The following is an 18,797-nucleotide window of genomic DNA, read 5'->3' on the forward strand; positions in this document are numbered from 1 at the left end:
ACCTAAACTCCATCCATGCACCTTCTACTCACAGAAGCTGTCTCCCACGGAGTGGAATTACGACGTGGGGGATTGTGAGTTGTTGGCCGTCAAGAAGGTGCTGAAAGCATAGCGGCACAGGCTGGAGGATGCTAAACACCCATTCCTTGTCTGGATGGAAAACAGGAACTTGGACTGCATTCGAGCAGCGAAGAGGCTGAACCCGCGTCAGGCCAGATGGCCCCTATTTTTCCCCAGGTTTGACTTTACCCTCTTCTACCGGCCCGGGATCAAAGAATGATAAAGCCAATGTGTTGTCCCGGGTGCATGACACAGAGGAGTAGAGAGAGAAATTGACACCCATTATTCCCCTGTCCCACATTGTGGCTCCTGTCGTGTGGAATGTGGACAAGGACATCCATCGAGCCCTGCGACACTGAGCCCTCAACTGCACACCATCCTGAGGGGCGTATCTAAGTGCCCTCTGACTCACCTGGGCACACACAGCACCTGTGTCGGGGCACCCGGGTATAACTCGTACTATCGATTATCTCTCCACCAAGCACTGGTGAATCAACTTGGCCCGGGACGTCCGGGTTTGCGTTTCTTCCTGCTCCACCTGCGCACAGAGCAAGACACCTAGACACCTCTTCTATGGCAAACTCCACCCGCTGCAGGTTCCACAATGACCCTGGTCCCATCTTTCCGTGGACTATGTCACAGACCTTCCCCCTCTGAGGGGCACACCACCATCCTGGTTGTTGTGGACTGGTTTTCCAAAGCCTGTCATTTGATTCCTCTACCTGGTGTCCCTACAGCCCTGCAGACTACAGAGGCTCTCTTCACTACAGGATCCCAGACGACATCGTGTCTGACCATGGTCCTCAGTTCACCTCCCGTGTCTGGAAGGCCTTAATGGAACAACTGGTTGTCACCGTCAGTCTCACCTCCGAGTACCGTCCCCAATCAAATGGGCAGGTGGAAAGGGTAAATCAGGAACTGGGTAGGTACTTTCGTAGTTACTGTCAGGACCGACTGGGGAGTGAGTTGCATTTCTGCATTAGGCAGAATACGCACAAAACTCCCTCCGTCACTCCTCCACTAACCGCACACCCTTTCAGTGTGTTCTTGGCTATCAGCCGGCCCTGGCACCGGAGTCAGATCGAGGCTCCTCCTCCTCCTGATGTCAGGCCAATCGTCACCACAGTGTGGCCCCGGTCTTTCACCCCAGTGACAGGGTCTGGCTTTCTACGAAGGACCTGCCCCTCCGCCTGCCCTGCCGGAAGCTGTGCCCACAGTTTGTGGGGCCATTCAAAGTCTGGAGGAAAGTCAATGAGGTGACGTACAGATTACATCTCCCCGTCAATTACCGTATCTCACCCTCATCTCATGCATCTCTCAACCCCGGACTTGTCGTCATCATTACACACACCTGGTTCCAATCCTCACTCTATCACTGTATATACAGTATACTCCCTCTGCCATTGTCGGTCATTGCAAAGTTACTTGTTTTCCTGAGAGGAATCTCTCCAAATATTTCCTGAGTACTTTATATTTAGCATTTTCGGTTCGTCCTCTGCCTTTTTGTTTATGAAGATATATTTGAGCACAACAGCATTTGGGTTTAGTCCCGCTTTGATCTATGGTACTTGTGACTGCCTCCTGCCTAGTCCTCTCTACACCAGTGACAGTGCCGGATATGGATGAGTCTTTGACTGGTTATAATGTTTTTTGATCTGACAGAGTTGGAGGTGTTGCCTTATTTACAAAGTAACTTAAATGTTTCTGTATCTCTCACTGTCCCTAAGCAATTTGAATGTCTTGTCATGAATTTGGGCCTTGGTAATAATGCCCAACTTACTCTAGTAGGAATGTATCACCCTCCCTTAATATGTGCTCATAGTTGATTGTCTGACTTGCTAACTATATTACACCTGAATTATACATTTTGGACGATCTTAATTATAATTGGTTGATGCCAGCTTCCGAAATATATCTGCATTGAGCTAAATCTAACGCAACTGAACCAACCTGCCCCAACTTCAAACACCCTGAAAATCTTACACTTTCAGATATTATTTTGAGCAACTCCCCTCATAAGTATACAGCCAATGAAATGTTTGCTAATGAGCTCAGTGACCAAATCAAATGTATAGGTCACATACACATGGTTAGCAGATGTTGTTGCAAGTGTAGCGATATGCATGTGCTTCTAGTTCTGACAGGGCTGCAAAATCTAACAAGTAATCTAACAATTCCATAACAACTACCTAATACACACAAAGTAAAGGAATAGAATTAGAATATATACACATATGAGATGAGTAATGACAGAGCAGCATAGGCAAGATGCAATAGATAATGTAAAATACAGTATATACATATGAGATGAGTAATGGAAGATATGTAAACATTATTAAAGTGGCATTTATTAAAGTGACTAGTGATCCATTGTTACGCACGCCTCTTGGAGGGGGCAACGCAACACCCTGATACACTACTCCCCGTGGAGTGAAAGAGGTATGGGATTGCAGGTGCTGGTAAGGATGACAGAGACAGAATTTTACAATTTACAGGGAATTTATTTCCTTCGCACGTTAATTTGGGGAAAAGGGGCTGGACGGAACCAAAGCAAAGAAAGTTAAAGTTAGAGAGCCCTCTCTCCCACCTACCCACTACCTACCTATTCTTACCTACCCACTACCCACCTATTCTTACCTACCCACTTATTCTTACCTACCGACTATCTACCTATTCTTAGCAATAACTGCATAGCCACTAACCATATCTACATACTACCTCAAATCAGGCCGACTAACCGGTGTCTGTATGTAGCCTCTACTGTATATAGCCTCGCTACTGTTATTTTTATTTCTTTCCATACCTATTGTTCACCTAACACCGTTTTTGCACTATTGGTTAGAGCCTAAGGGTGTATGTATGTTGTGTTATGGCCCACAGGCCTCTTGCCTAAGCACTCCCAAGGTGCCTTCCCCTTCCCCCTGGGAACAAAAACAGTTTTTTTTAACATAAACATACCTCAGCAGGACCGGCTACAAAATACTTTACAAAAACTGTCTGAGCAACAACCAACACAGGACATCAAAGAAGCTCTCTCTGAGCAACAACCAACAGGACATCAAAGAAGCTCTCTCTGAGCAACAACCAACACAGGACATCAAAGAAGCTCTCTCTGAGCAACAACCAACACAGGACATCAAAGAAGCTCTCTCTGAGCAACAACCAACACAGGACATCAAAGAAGCTCTCTCTGAGCAACAACCAACACAGGACATCAAAGAAGCTCTCTCTGAGCAACAACCAACACAGGACATCAAAGAAGCTCTCTCTGAGCAACAACCAACACAGGACATCAAAGAAGCTCTCTCTGAGCAACAACCAACACAGGACATCAAAGAAGCTCTCTCTGAGCAACAACCAACACAGGACATCAAAGAAGCTCTCTCTGAGCAACAACCAACACAGGACATCAAAGAAGCTCTCTCTGAGCAACAACCAACACAGGACATCAAATAAGCTCTCTCTGAGCAACAACCAACACAGGACATCAAAGAAGCTCTCTCTGAGCAACAACCAACGCAGGACATCAAAGAAGCTCTCTCTGAGCAACAACCAACGCAGGACATCAAAGAAGCTCTCTCTGAGCAACAACCAACGCAGGACATCAAATAAGCTCTCTCTGAGCAACAACCAACACAGGACATCAAAGAAGCTCTCTCTGAGCAACAACCAACACAGGACATCAAAGAAGCTCTCTCTGAGCAACAACCAACACAGGACATCAAAGAAGCTCTCTCTGAGCAACAACCAACACAGGACATCAAAGAAGCTCTCTCTGAGCAACAACCAACACAGGACATCAAAGAAGCTCTCTCTGAGCAACAACCAACACAGGACATCAAATAAGCTCTCTCTGAGCAACAACCAACACAGGACATCAAAGAAGCTCTCTGAGCAACAACCAACGCAGGACATCAAAGAAGCTCTCTCTGAGCAACAACCAACGCAGGACATCAAAGAAGCTCTCTCTGAGCAACAACCAACGCAGGACATCAAATAAGCTCTCTCTGAGCAACAACCAACGCAGGACATCAAATAAGCTCTCTCTGAGCAACAACCAACACAGGACATCAAAGAAGCTCTCTCCATCCTAACAAAGAAACGCTGGCTTTTATCCAGCTGCAGAAGGAGTCTGTAATTGAAGACAGCTGTATCCCGTGACGAGAGGGTGGGGTCAGAGCTGCAATTAGCAATGGAGATGACCAGTCAGCTACTTTGGACTTCAGAAAGCCATTTCCTGAAATACACACATAAACACATAGAAACCCACAACAACACAGAAACTGGGGAACGTAACATCCATTTATTAAAATGGCCAATGATTTCAAGTCTGTATGTAGGCAGCAGCCTCTCTGTGTTAATGATGGCTGTTTAATTAACAGTCTGATGGCCTTGAGATAGAAGCTATTTTCAGTCTCTCGGGTCCCAGCTTTGATGCACCTGTACTGACCTCGCCTTCTGGATGGTAGTGGGGTGAACAGGCAGTGGCTCGGGTGGTTGTTGTCCTTGATTATCTTTTTGGCTTTCCTGTGACATCAGTTGCTATAGGCATCCTGGAGGGCAGGTAGTTTGCCACCAGTGATGCGTTGTGCAGACCGCACCACCCTCTGGAGAGCCCTGCTGTTGTGGGCATTGCAGTACCAGGCTGTGATACAACCCGACAGGTTGCTCTCAATTGTACATCTGTAAAAGTTTGTGAGGGTTTTAGTTGACAAGCCAAATTTCTTCAGCCTCCTCAACCTCCTGAGGTGTGCGTGAACCATTTCAGTTTGTCTATGATGTGTACACCGAGGAACTTAAAACGTTCCACCCTCTCCACTGTTGTCCCGTCGATGTGGATATGGAGGTGCTCCCACTGCTGTTTCCTGAAGTCCACGAACATCTCCTTTGTTTTGTTGACGTTGAGTGAGAGGTTGTTTTCCTGACACAACACTCCGAGTGCCCTCACCTCCTCCCTATAGGCTGTCTCGTTGTTGGTAATCAAGCCTACTACTGTTGTGTCGTCTGCAAACTTGATGATTGAGTTGGAGGCGTAAATGACCATGCAGTCATGGGTGAACATGGAGTACTGGATGGGGCTGAGCATGCACCCTTGTGGGTCCTAAGTGTTGAGGATCAGCGAAGTGGAGATGTTGTTACCTACCCTCATCCACTGGAGGCGGCCTTCAGGAAGTCCAGGACCCAATTGCACAGATTGCACAGAACTTGGAGGGTACTATGGTGTTGAATTCTGAGCTGTAGTCAATGAACAGCATTCTTACATAGGTATTCCTCTTGTCCAGATGGGATAGGGCAGTGTGCCGTGTGATGGCTATTGCATCGTCTGTGGACCTATTGGGCGGTACTCACATTGAAGTAGGTCTAGGGTGTCAGGTAAGGTAGAGGTGATATGATCCTTGACTAGTCTTTCAATGCACTTCATGATGACAGAAATGAGTGCTACGGAGCGGTAGTCATTTTGGCTCAGTTATCTTTGCCTTCTTGGGTACAGGAAAAATGGTGGCCATCTTGAAGCATGTGGGGACAGCAGACTGGGATAGGGAGCTATCCATAAACACACCAGCCAGCTGGTCGGCACAGGCTCTGAGGACACAGCTAGGGATGTCGTCTGGGCCAGCAGTCTTGCGAGGGTTGACACGTTTAAATGTCTTACTCACATCAGCCACGGAGAAGGAAAGACCACAGTCCTTGGCGTCTTTGGCGCTGTATTATAAAGCAGGCTAAGAAAGTGTTTAGTTTGCCTGGAAACAAGAAGTCGGTATCTGTGACTGGGCTGTTTTTCTTTTGTAGTCCGTGATTGACTGTAGACCCTGCCACATACGTCTCATGTCTGAGTCGTTGAACTGCGACTCCACTTTGTCTCTATACTGACATTTCGCTTGTTTGATTGGTTTGTATTTGGCCATATTCCCAGTCACCTCTCCATGGTTAAATGCGGCGGATTGAGCTTTCAGTTTTGAAGCGTGGATTCCGAATTGGTCAGATCAGGGTTGAATACTCCTGCAGAGTGTTGGACTAGTAACCGGAAGGTTGCAAGTTCAAACCCCTGAGCTGACAAGGTACAAATCTGTCATTCTACCCCTGAATAGGCAGTTAACCCACTGTTCCAAGGCCATCATTGAAAATAACAATTTGTTCTTTAACTGACTTGCCTAGTTAAATAAAGGTAAAATAAAAAATATAAAAAATCTCAGGTGCATCCTGTTTCAGTTTCTGCCTATAGGAAGGGAGGTGCAGGGGCCAAAAGGAGTGTGGGGGAGGGCCTTGTATGCATCGCGGAAGTTAAAGTTTTGCCAGCGCGAGTACTACAGTCAATACGCTGATAGAATTTAGCCTTGTTCTCAAATTTGCTTTGTTAAAATCCCCAGCTACAATAAATGCAGCCTCAGGATATATGGTTTCCAGTTTGCATAATGTCCAGTGAAGTTCCTTGAGGGCCGTCGTGGTATCGGCTTGAGAAGGATATAGACAGCTGTGACAATAACCGACAATAATTATCTTGAGAGCTAATAGGGTTGGCATCTCTGACCGGGATATGGCCCAACATTATTTACTTCTTTGCTCAACTCTATTACTGATAAGCATGCACCGTTCAAGAAGCTAAAACATAGAGATAATCCATGGTGCATGCATGAACTATCAGAGAAACCTCCGGAGAGAAATTTAGCTTGGGCTAAGGCTGACTGATTCTACATCTGGGCTAAGGCTGACTGATTCTACTTCTGGGCTAAGGCTGACTGATTCTACTTCTGGGCTAAGGCTGACTGATTATACCACTGACTGGCAGTTCTTCAGACGCTTGAGAAATAGATGTCTATCCCTGGTTATACAAGCAAAATAAACAGGCTTTTTGAACTGTGTATCTGAGAATGGTGGGAATCCAGCTGCTTTATGGAAGGTGGTCACATCTCTGAAACAACGCCATTACCCGAGCATGTTATGACAGCCTCTGTTCCCATAACAGATAAGATGGAAATGTGTGATGCTTTTAATAACCACTTTGCCACAGAGGGCCACCTATTTGATAGAATAGCTTCTGAAAACTCTGAGAGGAGTCCTATACTCACCTTGAGCCAGGTTGCCGACAACAATACATTCCCAGATACACATTCCTCTTTATCATTTCAATCACTTGATGTCTATAATGTACTAAGTCCCTTATTGAAGATAAATGTAAATAAATCCACTGGGGCTGATTCACATGCTGCTATAACAGCCTCCAATCTTCTGGTAAGGCTTTCGACTAGATGTTGGAATATTGCATTCGGGACTTGCTTCCCATTCAGCCACAAGACCATTAGTGAGGTCTGGTATTGATGTTGGAAGATTAGGCCTAGCTCGCGGTTGGCGTTCCAATTCATCCCTGTTACGAATCCCTTTTGGCCCGACAGTCTAGGGGGGGGGATGGTAATGAGACCCGTAACATAACTCATGTAAATTATAATTGTGACAAAGTAAAAGTGTGAACGTAATAACCAGGACAACTGAAATCTACCGTCAAACTCAAGGTTTATTTGATAAACACACGGTAATTGGGGGAGCAGGAAAAAGGGGCTGAGCTGGACCCAAGGAAAGAAACAATAAATATGCAAAAACACCCCTAAGCTAGACTAGCCTACTTTAACAACAGCTAACTAACTAACCAAAAATACAGTGGGTGGTCCGCCCAGTTCTAACTAGTGTATTTAACAAAGTTCACCTACGGGTAGTGTATGCCCATGGGCGACTTGTCTTGGTTTCCCCTTTTCCCACTAGCAAACAAAGAAACACCATAACAAAAACAATACTCACAGGTGATGACAAAGTGCTATGGAGGTGCTCAAACAAAAGAAGAGGTTAAGACTCAAAGAGAGAGATCTACATACATGGCATTTACAAAGAGATTGCGCTACTGAAATCTATAAAGAACAGAGATCTACCAACATGGCATTACAAAGAGATTGAGCTCTTGAAATCTACGAGGAACAGAGATCTACAAACATGGCATTACAAAGAGATTGAGCTACTGAAATCTATGAAGAACAGAGATCTACAAACATGGCATTTACAAAGAGATTGAGCTCTTGAAATCTACGAGGAACAGAGATCTACAAACATGGCATTACAAAGAGATTGAGCTTCTGAAATCTATGAAGAACAGAGCAAACATGGCATTTACAAAGAGATTGAGTTCTAGAGCAAACAAATGATGGGGTTTTTAAACCATGGGGAAGGAACTGTGATAGGGTAGGAAACAGGAGGAGGTGTGTCTTCTGATTGATGATTGGATTGTTGACTGATTGGGGAGTGATGATGTTCACCTGTGAGGGGAGACAGAGAGAAAAGAAACACACACAGGATAATGGTATCCGTAACAATCCCAAAGGTATTCAATGGGGTTGAGGTCAGGGCTCTGTGTAGGCCTGTCAAGTTCTTCCACATTGATTTCAATAAACCATTTCTTTATGAACCTTGCTTTGTGCACGGGGGAATTGTGATGCTGAAACAGGAAAGGGCCTTCCCCAAACTGGTGCCAAAGTTGGAAGCACAGAATCCGCTAGATTGCCATTGGTTGCTGTGGCATTAAGATCTCCCTTCACTGGAACTAAGGGGCCTAGCCCGAACCATGAAAAAGCCCCAGACCATTATTCATCCTCCACCAAACTTTACAGTTGGAGCTATGCATGGGGGCAGGTAGAGTTCTCCTGGCATCCACCAAAACCAGATTCGTCTGTCGGACTGTCGGATAGTGAAGCTTGATCAATCACTCCAGAGACCGTATTTCCACTGCTTCAGAGTCCAATGGTGGCGAGCTTTACACAGCTCCAGCCAACGCTTGGCATTGCACATGGTGATCTTAGTCTTGTGTGCGGCTGTTCGGACATGGAAACCCATTTCATGATGCTCCCGGCGAACAGTGTTTGTGCTGATGTTGGTTCCAGAGGCAGTTTTGAACTTGGTAGTGAGTGTTGCAACCGAGGACAGACAATTTTTACGCGTTACGTGCTTCAGTACCGGCTGTCCCGTTCTGTGTGCTTGTGTGGTATACCACTTTGCGGCTGAGCCGTTGTTGCTCCTAGACGTTTCCTCTTCACAATAACAGTACTTACATTTGACCGGGCAGCTCTATGACGGTGCCATATTGAAAGTCACTGAGCTCTTCAGTAGTCCATTCTGCTGCCAGTGTTTCTCTGTGGAGATTGCATGGCTGTGTGCTGAAGTTTATACACCTGTCAGCAACGAGTGTGGCTGAAATAGCTGAATCCATTCATTTGAAGGGGTGTCCACATACTTTTGTATACAGTAGTTTAGTGCCTAAAATAAGGGTAAGAATACATGTTAAAACAATTCAAATAGTTTCCTGATCTTTCTTATATCTCTCAGATATAGGACAGACACTTCAGAACAAACCTCCTTTTGATTTTTGGTGGGACTATCTGTTCTTCCATCTAGTGAATCTGTTATTCAATGCGTTTCTTTTGGCTAATAGCAGTAATGTCAAATTCAGTGTTTGATCCAATTTTTTTAATGTATTTTTGATGTCTTAAGGGGTTTTAAAATTCTAAATCAAATAACTAATTAATGCTCAGTATGACCATCCTAAAACAATTCCATGTGTTAGCTTAGAACCCCACCCACTCCCTCCTCCGGCTTAGACAGGGCTTAGACTCTAGAGTGTTATTAACAGTCATTCATTCATTCACGGGTCTGTACAAGCACTCCACTTCCACTGACTAGAGCATAGATATCCTGTCTCCATGTTAGTTTTCAGAAATGTACCTAATATTGATATCCTGCCTTCTCCCTCCAGAGCTACGGCTAAACCCTGAGGAGCTGAAGGCTCTATTTGAGTTTGAGGAGCAGTGTGTGGAGGAATACTTCAGAGAGAAGGAAGACGAGCACCATTCATCCAGTGACCAGAGGATCAAGGTCACATCAGAACGGTAAGACAATCCCACACAATCCCATTGCCCACTGCAAAACACTCCCACCCAATTAAAACATCTGCTGAAGATGGGACAGAAGCTTCATTAAATTAAAAGGACCATGTCCAAAAGTGTTTTTGAATCTGGTATTTTATAAGTGTGAAGTATTAGTAAGTCTGTTCCTGAAGCTCCTGTTGTTCCTTCAGGGTGAATAGAAATATGTTGTTCTAGGAGCTTGTCTAATATTAAAGTCTTGTCTCACATTCCTCTCCCCAGGGTGGAGAACATGTCCATGCGTCTGGAGGAGGTGAATGAGCGGGAGAACACCATGAAGGCGTCCCTGCAGACGGTGGACCTTCGCCTGGCTCAGCTGGAAGACATCCACAGCCGCATGATGAACGCCCTAGAGAAGCTGGCTGGGGTCGACCATTCAGAGCTTAAACGCTCCCACTCCACACACTCCTCCTACTGCGACCCGTCCTCCCTGCTCCGAGCCAGCTCCATCAACAGCGCTGACGGGTACAGCATGTACCGCTTCCAGATGGACGTGGAGGAGGCTGAGAGGAAAGCCCAGCTTGGCACTGAGAGGCAGGGCAGTGTACGGTCTCGCCTAGGGTCTGAGAGGCAGGGCAGTGTGCTGTCTCGTCTAGGGTCTGAAAGACAGGGCAGCGTACTGTCTCGTCTAGGGTCTGAAAGACAGGGCAGTGTCAGCAGAACATCCAACCTGTCTGTAGGTCCGGAGAGACAGGGCAGTCTACAGAAATTGTCTAGCGCATCTACCCTGACTGTAGGCCGGGAGCGACATGGCAGCCTACAAACCAGAGTTTACAAGGACTACGGCCAGCCATTAGACATGGACAGAGCAGACAGGACACGGCCCAGCTCCTATGTGGACATCCTGATCTCCCCATGTGAACAAAGGGCTGAAGGGGAGACAGATGGAGGAGAAAACAAGTCTGACATACCTAAAGACAAAGTACCAGACCCCACAGATCCACTGGATGCTGCATTAGCTAAAGCAGGTCTACCAAGAGAGAAGACCAAGCTGGAGAAGTCTAGATCTGTTAAATGCTATCCCAGCAACCCTGTGGATCACTGCATTACCTCTAGAAGCAGGGCTAAGAGCACTATCCTCTACGACCAAACTGCTGCCAATTGCGAGGCCCTCTGGGTTGCAGACTACAATCCTAAACAGGAATCCCCAGACAGTAGAGATCCTCTGGATAGTGCATTAGCTAAAGAAGGTCTGCCAAGAGAGAAGTCCAAGCTGGTGGCAACCATGTCCTCCCCATTGGCGAAGTTTATCCATCCTATCCCATACTACCACACCACACCTCCGTTTACCCCTCAATCCACTAGGACCAGGGCTAAAAGCAACATCTCCCCAACCACCGCAGGGGATGATAGTGAGGCCCTCTGGGCTGCAGACTACAGATCTGTGATAGACCAGGTATCCGATGCTCCAGGCCAGTTGCCAGCCTGCTGGGAGTACAAGGTCCACCACATCCACATCGGACAACAGCCCAAGGTCTCTGTGGTCAGGCCTCATGGCCAGCTACCTGACACACAGAGATTCTCTGAACCTGAGCCTGAAAAACTGGAGTCTAACATGGTTCCTCTGATTCCACCAGCTGTAGAGACTGAACTACTTAAACAGCATTCTGACATGGTTCAACAAGATGCTTTGCTGGTTCCACCAGAGGCTTTGCTGGTTCCTCCAGACATTAAGTTGTCACCTCCTCCTCCGACTGAGCTGGATCCTCCAGAGACTGAGTTGGTTCCACGAGTTCTTCCACTGGGTCCTCCAACTATAGCAACATACCTGGTTCTTCCAACCATAAAAACACACATGGTACCTCAAACCATAGAGAGGGAACTAGTTATTCCAGCTATAGAGACTGAACTAGTTGTTCCAGCTATAGATACTGCACTAGTTATTCCAGCTACAGAGACTGAACAAGATGGTCCAACCACATACACTGGATTCATTATTCCAACCATAGAGAGTGAGCTACTTATTCCAACCATAGAGAGTGAGCTACTTATTCCATCTATAGAGAGTGAACTACTTATTCCATCTATAGAGACTGAACTATGTATTCCAACCATAGAGACTGAACTATGTATTCCAACCATAGAGACTGAACAACTTTTTCCGACCATAGAGACTGAACTACAAATTCCAATCATAGAGACTGAACTTAAAATTCCAAACAAAGAAACTGAACTTCTTATTCCAACCAGAGACTAAAATAGTTATTCCAGCTGTAGAGACTGAACTACCTATTCTAACCATAAACTAAACTAATTCCTCCAACCATAGAGACTGAACTAGTAATTCCAACCATAGAGACTGAACTAGTTATCCCAGCTATAGAGACTGAACTAAGTATTCAAACCACAGAGAATTAACTAGATATTACAACCATAAAGATTAAACTAGCTATTCCAGCAATAGAGACTGAAGTAGTTATTCCAGCTACAGAAACTGAATTGGTTATTCTAACCATAGACTAAACTAGTTATTCCAAATAAACAAACTGAACTAGTTATTCCAACCATACAGACTGAAATAGTTATTCCAACCACAGGGACTGAACTAGTTATTCTAACAATAGACACTGAACTAGTTCCTCAAATAACATAGACTGAATACAGACTGAAATAGTTATTCCAACCACAGACACTGAAGTAATTATTCCAGACAGAGAGACTGAGCAGGTTATTCCAGCTATACAGACTGAAATAGTTGTTTCAAACATTGAGGTTGAACCAGTTATTCCAACAATAGAGATGTAACTAGTTATTCCAACCACAGTGACCAAACTAGTTATTCCAACAAAAGACAATTAACTAGTTCATCAAATAACAGAGACTGAACTAATTATTCCAGAGACATAGACTGAGCTAGTTATTCCAGCTATACAGACTGAACTACTTATTTCAAGTTGAGACTGAACAAGTTATTCTAACAATAGAGAGTTAAATAGTTATGCTTAAATATATACTGAACTAGTTCATCCAATCATAAAGACTGAAGTAGTTATTCCAACTATAGCTACAGAATTAGTTATTCTAGCCATACAGACTAAACTAGTTGTTCCAATAATATACACTGAACTAGTTATTTCACCAATATACGCTGAACTAGGTATTCCAGATACCGAGACTAAACAAGTTAGTCCAACCATAGAGACTGAACTAGGTATTCCAACCATATACACCGGATTAGTTATACCAACCATAGAGACTGAACTACTTATTCCAGGTATAGAGAGTGAACTACATATTCCAAGCATAGAGGCTGAACTACAAATTCCAACCATAAAGACTGAACTGCTTATTCCAACCAGAGACTGAACTTATTATTCAAACTGAAGACTGAACTAGTTCCTACAACCATATAGACTGAATTAGTTATTAAAAACCATGGAGACTAAACTAGTTATTCCAAACTTAGAGACTGAAGTAGTTCCCCCAACCATACAGACTGAAGTATTCCAACTATAGAGACTGAACTAGTTATTCCAACCACAGAAAATTAAATAATGTTTCCAGTCATAGAGATTGATCTAGTTATTCCAGCTATACAGACTGAACTAGTTATTTCAATCATAGAGACTGAACTAGATATTTCAAACATATACTGACTGAACTAGTTCCTCGAACCATAGAGACTGAATACGTTTTTCCAACCAAAGAGACTGAGCAAATTATTCCAACCTTAGAGACTGCACTAGTTCCTTCAATCATACAGACTGAACTAGTTATTCCAGCTATAGGGTCTGAACTAACTATTCCAACCATATCAACTGAACTAGTGTTTCAAACCATGGAGACAGAACTGGTTATTCCAACAATAAAAACGGAACTATTTATGTCAACAATATACATTGAAATAGTTCCTCCAGCAAGAGATACTGAACTAATTTTCCAACAATTTAAACTGAACTAGTTGTTCAAATTTTAGAGACATAACCAGTTATTCCAACCATAGAGACTGAAAAGTTATTAGAACCATAGTGACTGAACTAGTTATTCCAACTATGAAGCTGAACTAGCTATATCAGCAATAGAGACTGAACTAGCTATTCCTGCTATAGATACTGAAGTAGTTATTCCAATAATAGTCACTGAATTAGTTATTCCAATAATAGTCACTGAATTAGTTATTCCAACAATAGACACTGAAATAGTTCCTCTAAAAAAATATACTGATGAAGTTATTCCAACCATTAAAAATTAACTAGTTGTTCTAATTACAGAGACTGAAACAGTTATTCCAACAATAGATACTGAACTAGTTATTCCAACCATATACTGAACTAGTTCCTCCAACCATTAAGATTGAACTAGTTATTCTAACCATAGATACTGAACAAGTTATTCCAGTTATAGAGACCGAAGTAGTTAATTCAACCATGGGGACTGAACTAGTTATTCTACTATATAGACTGAATGAGTTCTTCCAACCATAGAGACTGAACTCGTTATTCCACATATAGAGACTGAATTAGCTATTCCAGCTGTAAAGACTGAACATATTCCAAATATAAAGACTGAACAAGTTATTTCAGCTACATACACTGAACTAATCATTCCAGCTTTACAGACTGAACTAGTTATCCCAACAATAGAGATTGAACAAGTTTTTCCAACCATAGAAATTGAAGTAGTTCATCCAACAATAGAGATATAATTAGTTATTTCAACCATTTAGAATAAACTGGCTATTCCAATCACAGACACTGAACTAATTATTCCAACCATAGAGAATGAACTAGTTATTCCAACCATAGAGACTGAAAAAGCGATTTCAGCCATTGAGACTGAACTAATCACCCCAACCATTGAGACTGAATAAGTTATTTCAACTATAGAGACTGATCTAGTTATTTAAACCATAGAGACAACTAGTTATTCCAAACATAGACATAATTAGTTATTTCAACCATTGAGACTGAACTAGTTATTCCTGCTATAGAGACTTAAATAGTTATTCCAACCACAGTGAATGAAAAAGCGATTTCAGCCATTGAGACTGAACTAATCACCCCAACCATTGAGACTGAACTAGTTATTTCAACTATAGAGACTGATTTAGTTATTTAAACCATAGAGACAACTAGTTATTCCAAACATAGACATAATTAGTTATTTCAATCATTGAGACTGAACTAGTTATTCCTGCTATAGAGACTTAAATAGTTATTCCAACCACAGTGAATTAACTATATATTCCATCCAGAGTGATTTAACTAGCTATTCCAACTATAGGCTGAATAAATTGTTTCAACCATTGAGACTGAACTAGTTATTCCTACAATAGAGACTGGAGTAGTTATTCCAACTGTAGAGACTGAACTAGTTATTCCAAGCAAAAAGGCTGAACTAGTTATTCCAGCTATAGTGACTGAACTACATATAACTACCAAAGTGATTGAATTAGTTATTCTAACCGTAGAGACTGATCTAGTTATTCCAACCATAGAGACTGAAAAAGTTCCTCCGGCAATAGAGACTGAAGTAGTTAACTAGTTATTCCAACCATAGAGACTTAACTAGTTATTCCAAACAACAGACTGAGCTAGTTATTCCAACCATAGACACTTTATTTATTTTTGCTACGGGTGGGTGCTGCTATGGTGACCAGTGAGCTGAGATAAGGCGGGGCTTTACCTAGCAAAGACTTATAGATGACCTGGAGCCAGTGGGTTTGGAAACGAGTATGAAGCGAAGGCCAGCCAACAAGAGCATACAGGTCGCAGTGATGGGTAGTATATGGGGCATTGGTGACAAAACGGATGGTACTGTGATAGACTGCATCCAATTTGCTGAGTAGAGTGTTGGAGGCTATTTTGTAGATGACATCGCCCAAGTCAAGGATCGGCAGGATGGTCAGTTTTACGATGGTATGTTTGGCAGCATGAGTGAAGGATGCTTTGTTGCAAAATCGGGAGCTGATTCTAGATTTAATTTATGATTGGATAGGCTTAATGTGAGTTTGGAAGGACAGTTTACAGTCTAACTAGACAACTAGATATGTGTAGTTGTCCACATATACTAAGTCAGAAACGTCCAGAGTAGTGATCCTGGACGAGCGGGCAGGTGCGGGCAGCGATCGGTTGAAAAGCATGTATCTAGTTTTACTTGCATTTAAGAGCAGTTGGAGGCCAAGGAAGGTGAGTTGTATGGCATTGAAGCTCATTTGGAGGTTAGTTAACACAGTGTCCAAAAAGGGCCAGATGTATACAAAATGGAGTCATCTGCATAGAGGTGGATCAGAGAATCACCAGCAGCAAGAGGAACATCATTGATATATACAGAGAAAAGTGTCGGCCCGAGAATTGAACCCTGTGGCACCCCCAAAGAGACTGCCAGAGGTCCGGACAACAGGCCCTCCGATTTGACATACTGAACTGTCTGAGAAGTAGTTGGTGAACCAGGCAAGGCAGTCATTTGAGAAACCAAGGCTTTTGAGTCTGTCGATAAGAATGCGGTGATTGACAGTCGAAAGCCTTGGCCAGGTCGATGAATACATCTGCACAGTATTGTCTCTTATCGATGGTGGTTATGATTTCGTTTAGGACCTTGAGTGTGCTGAGGTGTACCCATGACCAGTTCGGAAACCAGATTGCATAGCGGAGAAGGTACAGTGGGATTCTAAATGGTCAGTGATCTGTTTGTTAACTTGGCTTTCGAAGACTTTAGAATGGCAGGACAGGATAGATATAGGTCTGTAGTAGTTTGGGTCTAGAGTGTCTCCCCCGTTAAAGAGGGGGATGACCGCGGCAGCTTTCCAATCTTTGGGGATCTCAGACGATACGAAAGAGAGGTTTAACAGGCCAGTAATAGGGGTTGCAACAATTTTGGCGGATAATTTTAGAGAGGGTCCAGATTGTCTAGCCCGGCTGATTTGTAGGGGTCCAGATTTTGCAGCTCTTTCAGAACATCAGCTGTCTGGATTTGGGTGAAGGAGAAATGGGGGAGGCTTGGGCAAGTTCCAATAATCTTGTTATTTCAACCAGTGAGACTGAATTAGTGATTCCTATTATAGAGACTGAACTAGTTATTCTAACCAAAGAGGTTGAACTAGTTATTCCAAAAATAGAGATTGAACTATTTATTCCAACCATTGAGACTGAATTAGTAATTTCAACAATAGAGACAAACTAGTCATTCCAGCTATAGAGATTGAACTAGTTATTCCATCCATACAGACTGAGGAGGACCCCACCCAGGTCTGGCAGGCTACTGGCCCAGTCAAGGCTACCTGCTGATGGCTGAGAAGAAGAGGATGTTCTCCCTAAGGTCTAAGGGTTGGAACGCCAGCAACCGGAAGGGAAGAGCCTGGGATAGAGCATAGAGAAACCAAGAGCCACTAGCAGTGACAAAGACCACTGTCAAACACTCCAGGATCATCCACCATTGGACCACTGTCAAAAACTACAGAACCATCCACCACTGGACCACTGTCAAATACTCCAGAACCATCTACCACTGGACCACTGTCAAATACTCCAGAACCATCCACCACTGGACCACTGTCAAATATTCCAGACTCATCCAGCACTGGACCACTGTCAAATACTCCAGAACCATCCACCACTGGACCACTGTCAAATACTCCAGAATTATCCACCACTGGACCACTGTCAAATACTCCAGAATCATCCAGCACTGGACCACTGTCAAATACTCCAGAATCACCCAGCACTGGACCACTGTCAAATACTCCAGAATCATCCAGCACTGGACCACTGTCAAATACTCAAGAACCATCCACCACTGGACCACTGTCAAATACTCCAGAATCATCCAGCACTGGACCACTGTCAAATACTCCAGAATCATCCAGCACTGGACCACTGTCAAATACTCCAGAATCATCCAGCACTGGACCACTGTCAAATACTCCAGAATCATCCAGCACTGGACCACTGTCAAATACTCCAGAACCATCCACCACTGGACCACTGTCAAATACTCCAGAATCATCCAGCACTGGACCACTGTCAAATACTCCAGAATCATCCACCACTGGACCACTGTCAAATACTCCAGAATCATCCAGCACTCCTGCTGAACACTTGTAGTCCCGGTCAAATGTAAACTGTCCTACAAAAATAATACTTTTTTCACTAATCAACCTCCCAGAATAAATGATTTTCCCTATATAGTATTGTGGGGATTAAAAATAAAAACTACATCATTGTAATACCTACAAAACTAGAATAAAATAAATAATCTATTGCCATTTAGTCCACTTCCTTTGTGAAGCTGCATTCACATCACCACACTCTGAACTGCTTGCCTTATGACCGGTACTAGCTATCATCCTCTACCTGAGCATTAAAACACAACCATTTAACTGACTATTACCTGGAAATATTGTTACCAAACCAGTTAGTCAGACTACTGAAAAGCCTTCACTATGTCTGGGCTCCTAGACCTACCAACCAGCTCCAGACAGGACAGGTGTTGTCTGTGTACCACGATGCAGGTAGCTCACCTTCTCCAGGTTCTGACCTCTGACAGGCAGCGTTTGTCATCTGGGTCGAGCAATTCCAGTGTTGTTTGGTCATTCAATTGTTTGTATGTCTCGTGCTACCAAGTATAGGCCTATATGTTACAGGCACCAGGAATGTGGCTTGAAATTAATTCACAGGAAAGCATGATCAAGTTTGGATTGTTTTACTGCATCAGCTTCAGGAGTTGTCAATACAGTGTAATTTCATTGTATTCAATACTTCATAAAATAATTAACAAAGCAGCTAGCTGACTACATAGACAGACTGAAACACAGATAGGTTAGCTATCCATAAACAACTG

At 43.6% G+C, this 18,797-nt stretch overlaps 1 protein-coding gene across 1 annotated transcript in view; it reads left to right on the top strand.

The window, feature by feature from the left end:
- The window catches only part of LOC139378620 (transient receptor potential cation channel subfamily M member 1-like), a 147,411-nt gene extending 129,360 nt beyond the window's left edge, over nt 1–18,051 (top strand). Inside the window, exons 26-30 of the mRNA XM_071120953.1 lie at nt 9,851–9,983; nt 10,242–10,589; nt 10,710–11,817; nt 16,742–16,809; nt 17,382–18,051. Of these exons, the coding sequence (XP_070977054.1) occupies nt 9,851–9,983; nt 10,242–10,589; nt 10,710–11,817; nt 16,742–16,809; nt 17,382–18,051 (2,327 nt within the window). The remainder of the gene's footprint in view (nt 1–9,850; nt 9,984–10,241; nt 10,590–10,709; nt 11,818–16,741; nt 16,810–17,381) is intronic.
- The last annotated feature ends 746 nt before the right edge of the window (nt 18,052–18,797 follow it).

This window comes from Oncorhynchus clarkii, chromosome 2 (genome assembly GCF_045791955.1).
Source record: "Oncorhynchus clarkii lewisi isolate Uvic-CL-2024 chromosome 2, UVic_Ocla_1.0, whole genome shotgun sequence".
NCBI classification, from domain to species: Eukaryota; Metazoa; Chordata; class Actinopteri; order Salmoniformes; family Salmonidae; genus Oncorhynchus; species Oncorhynchus clarkii.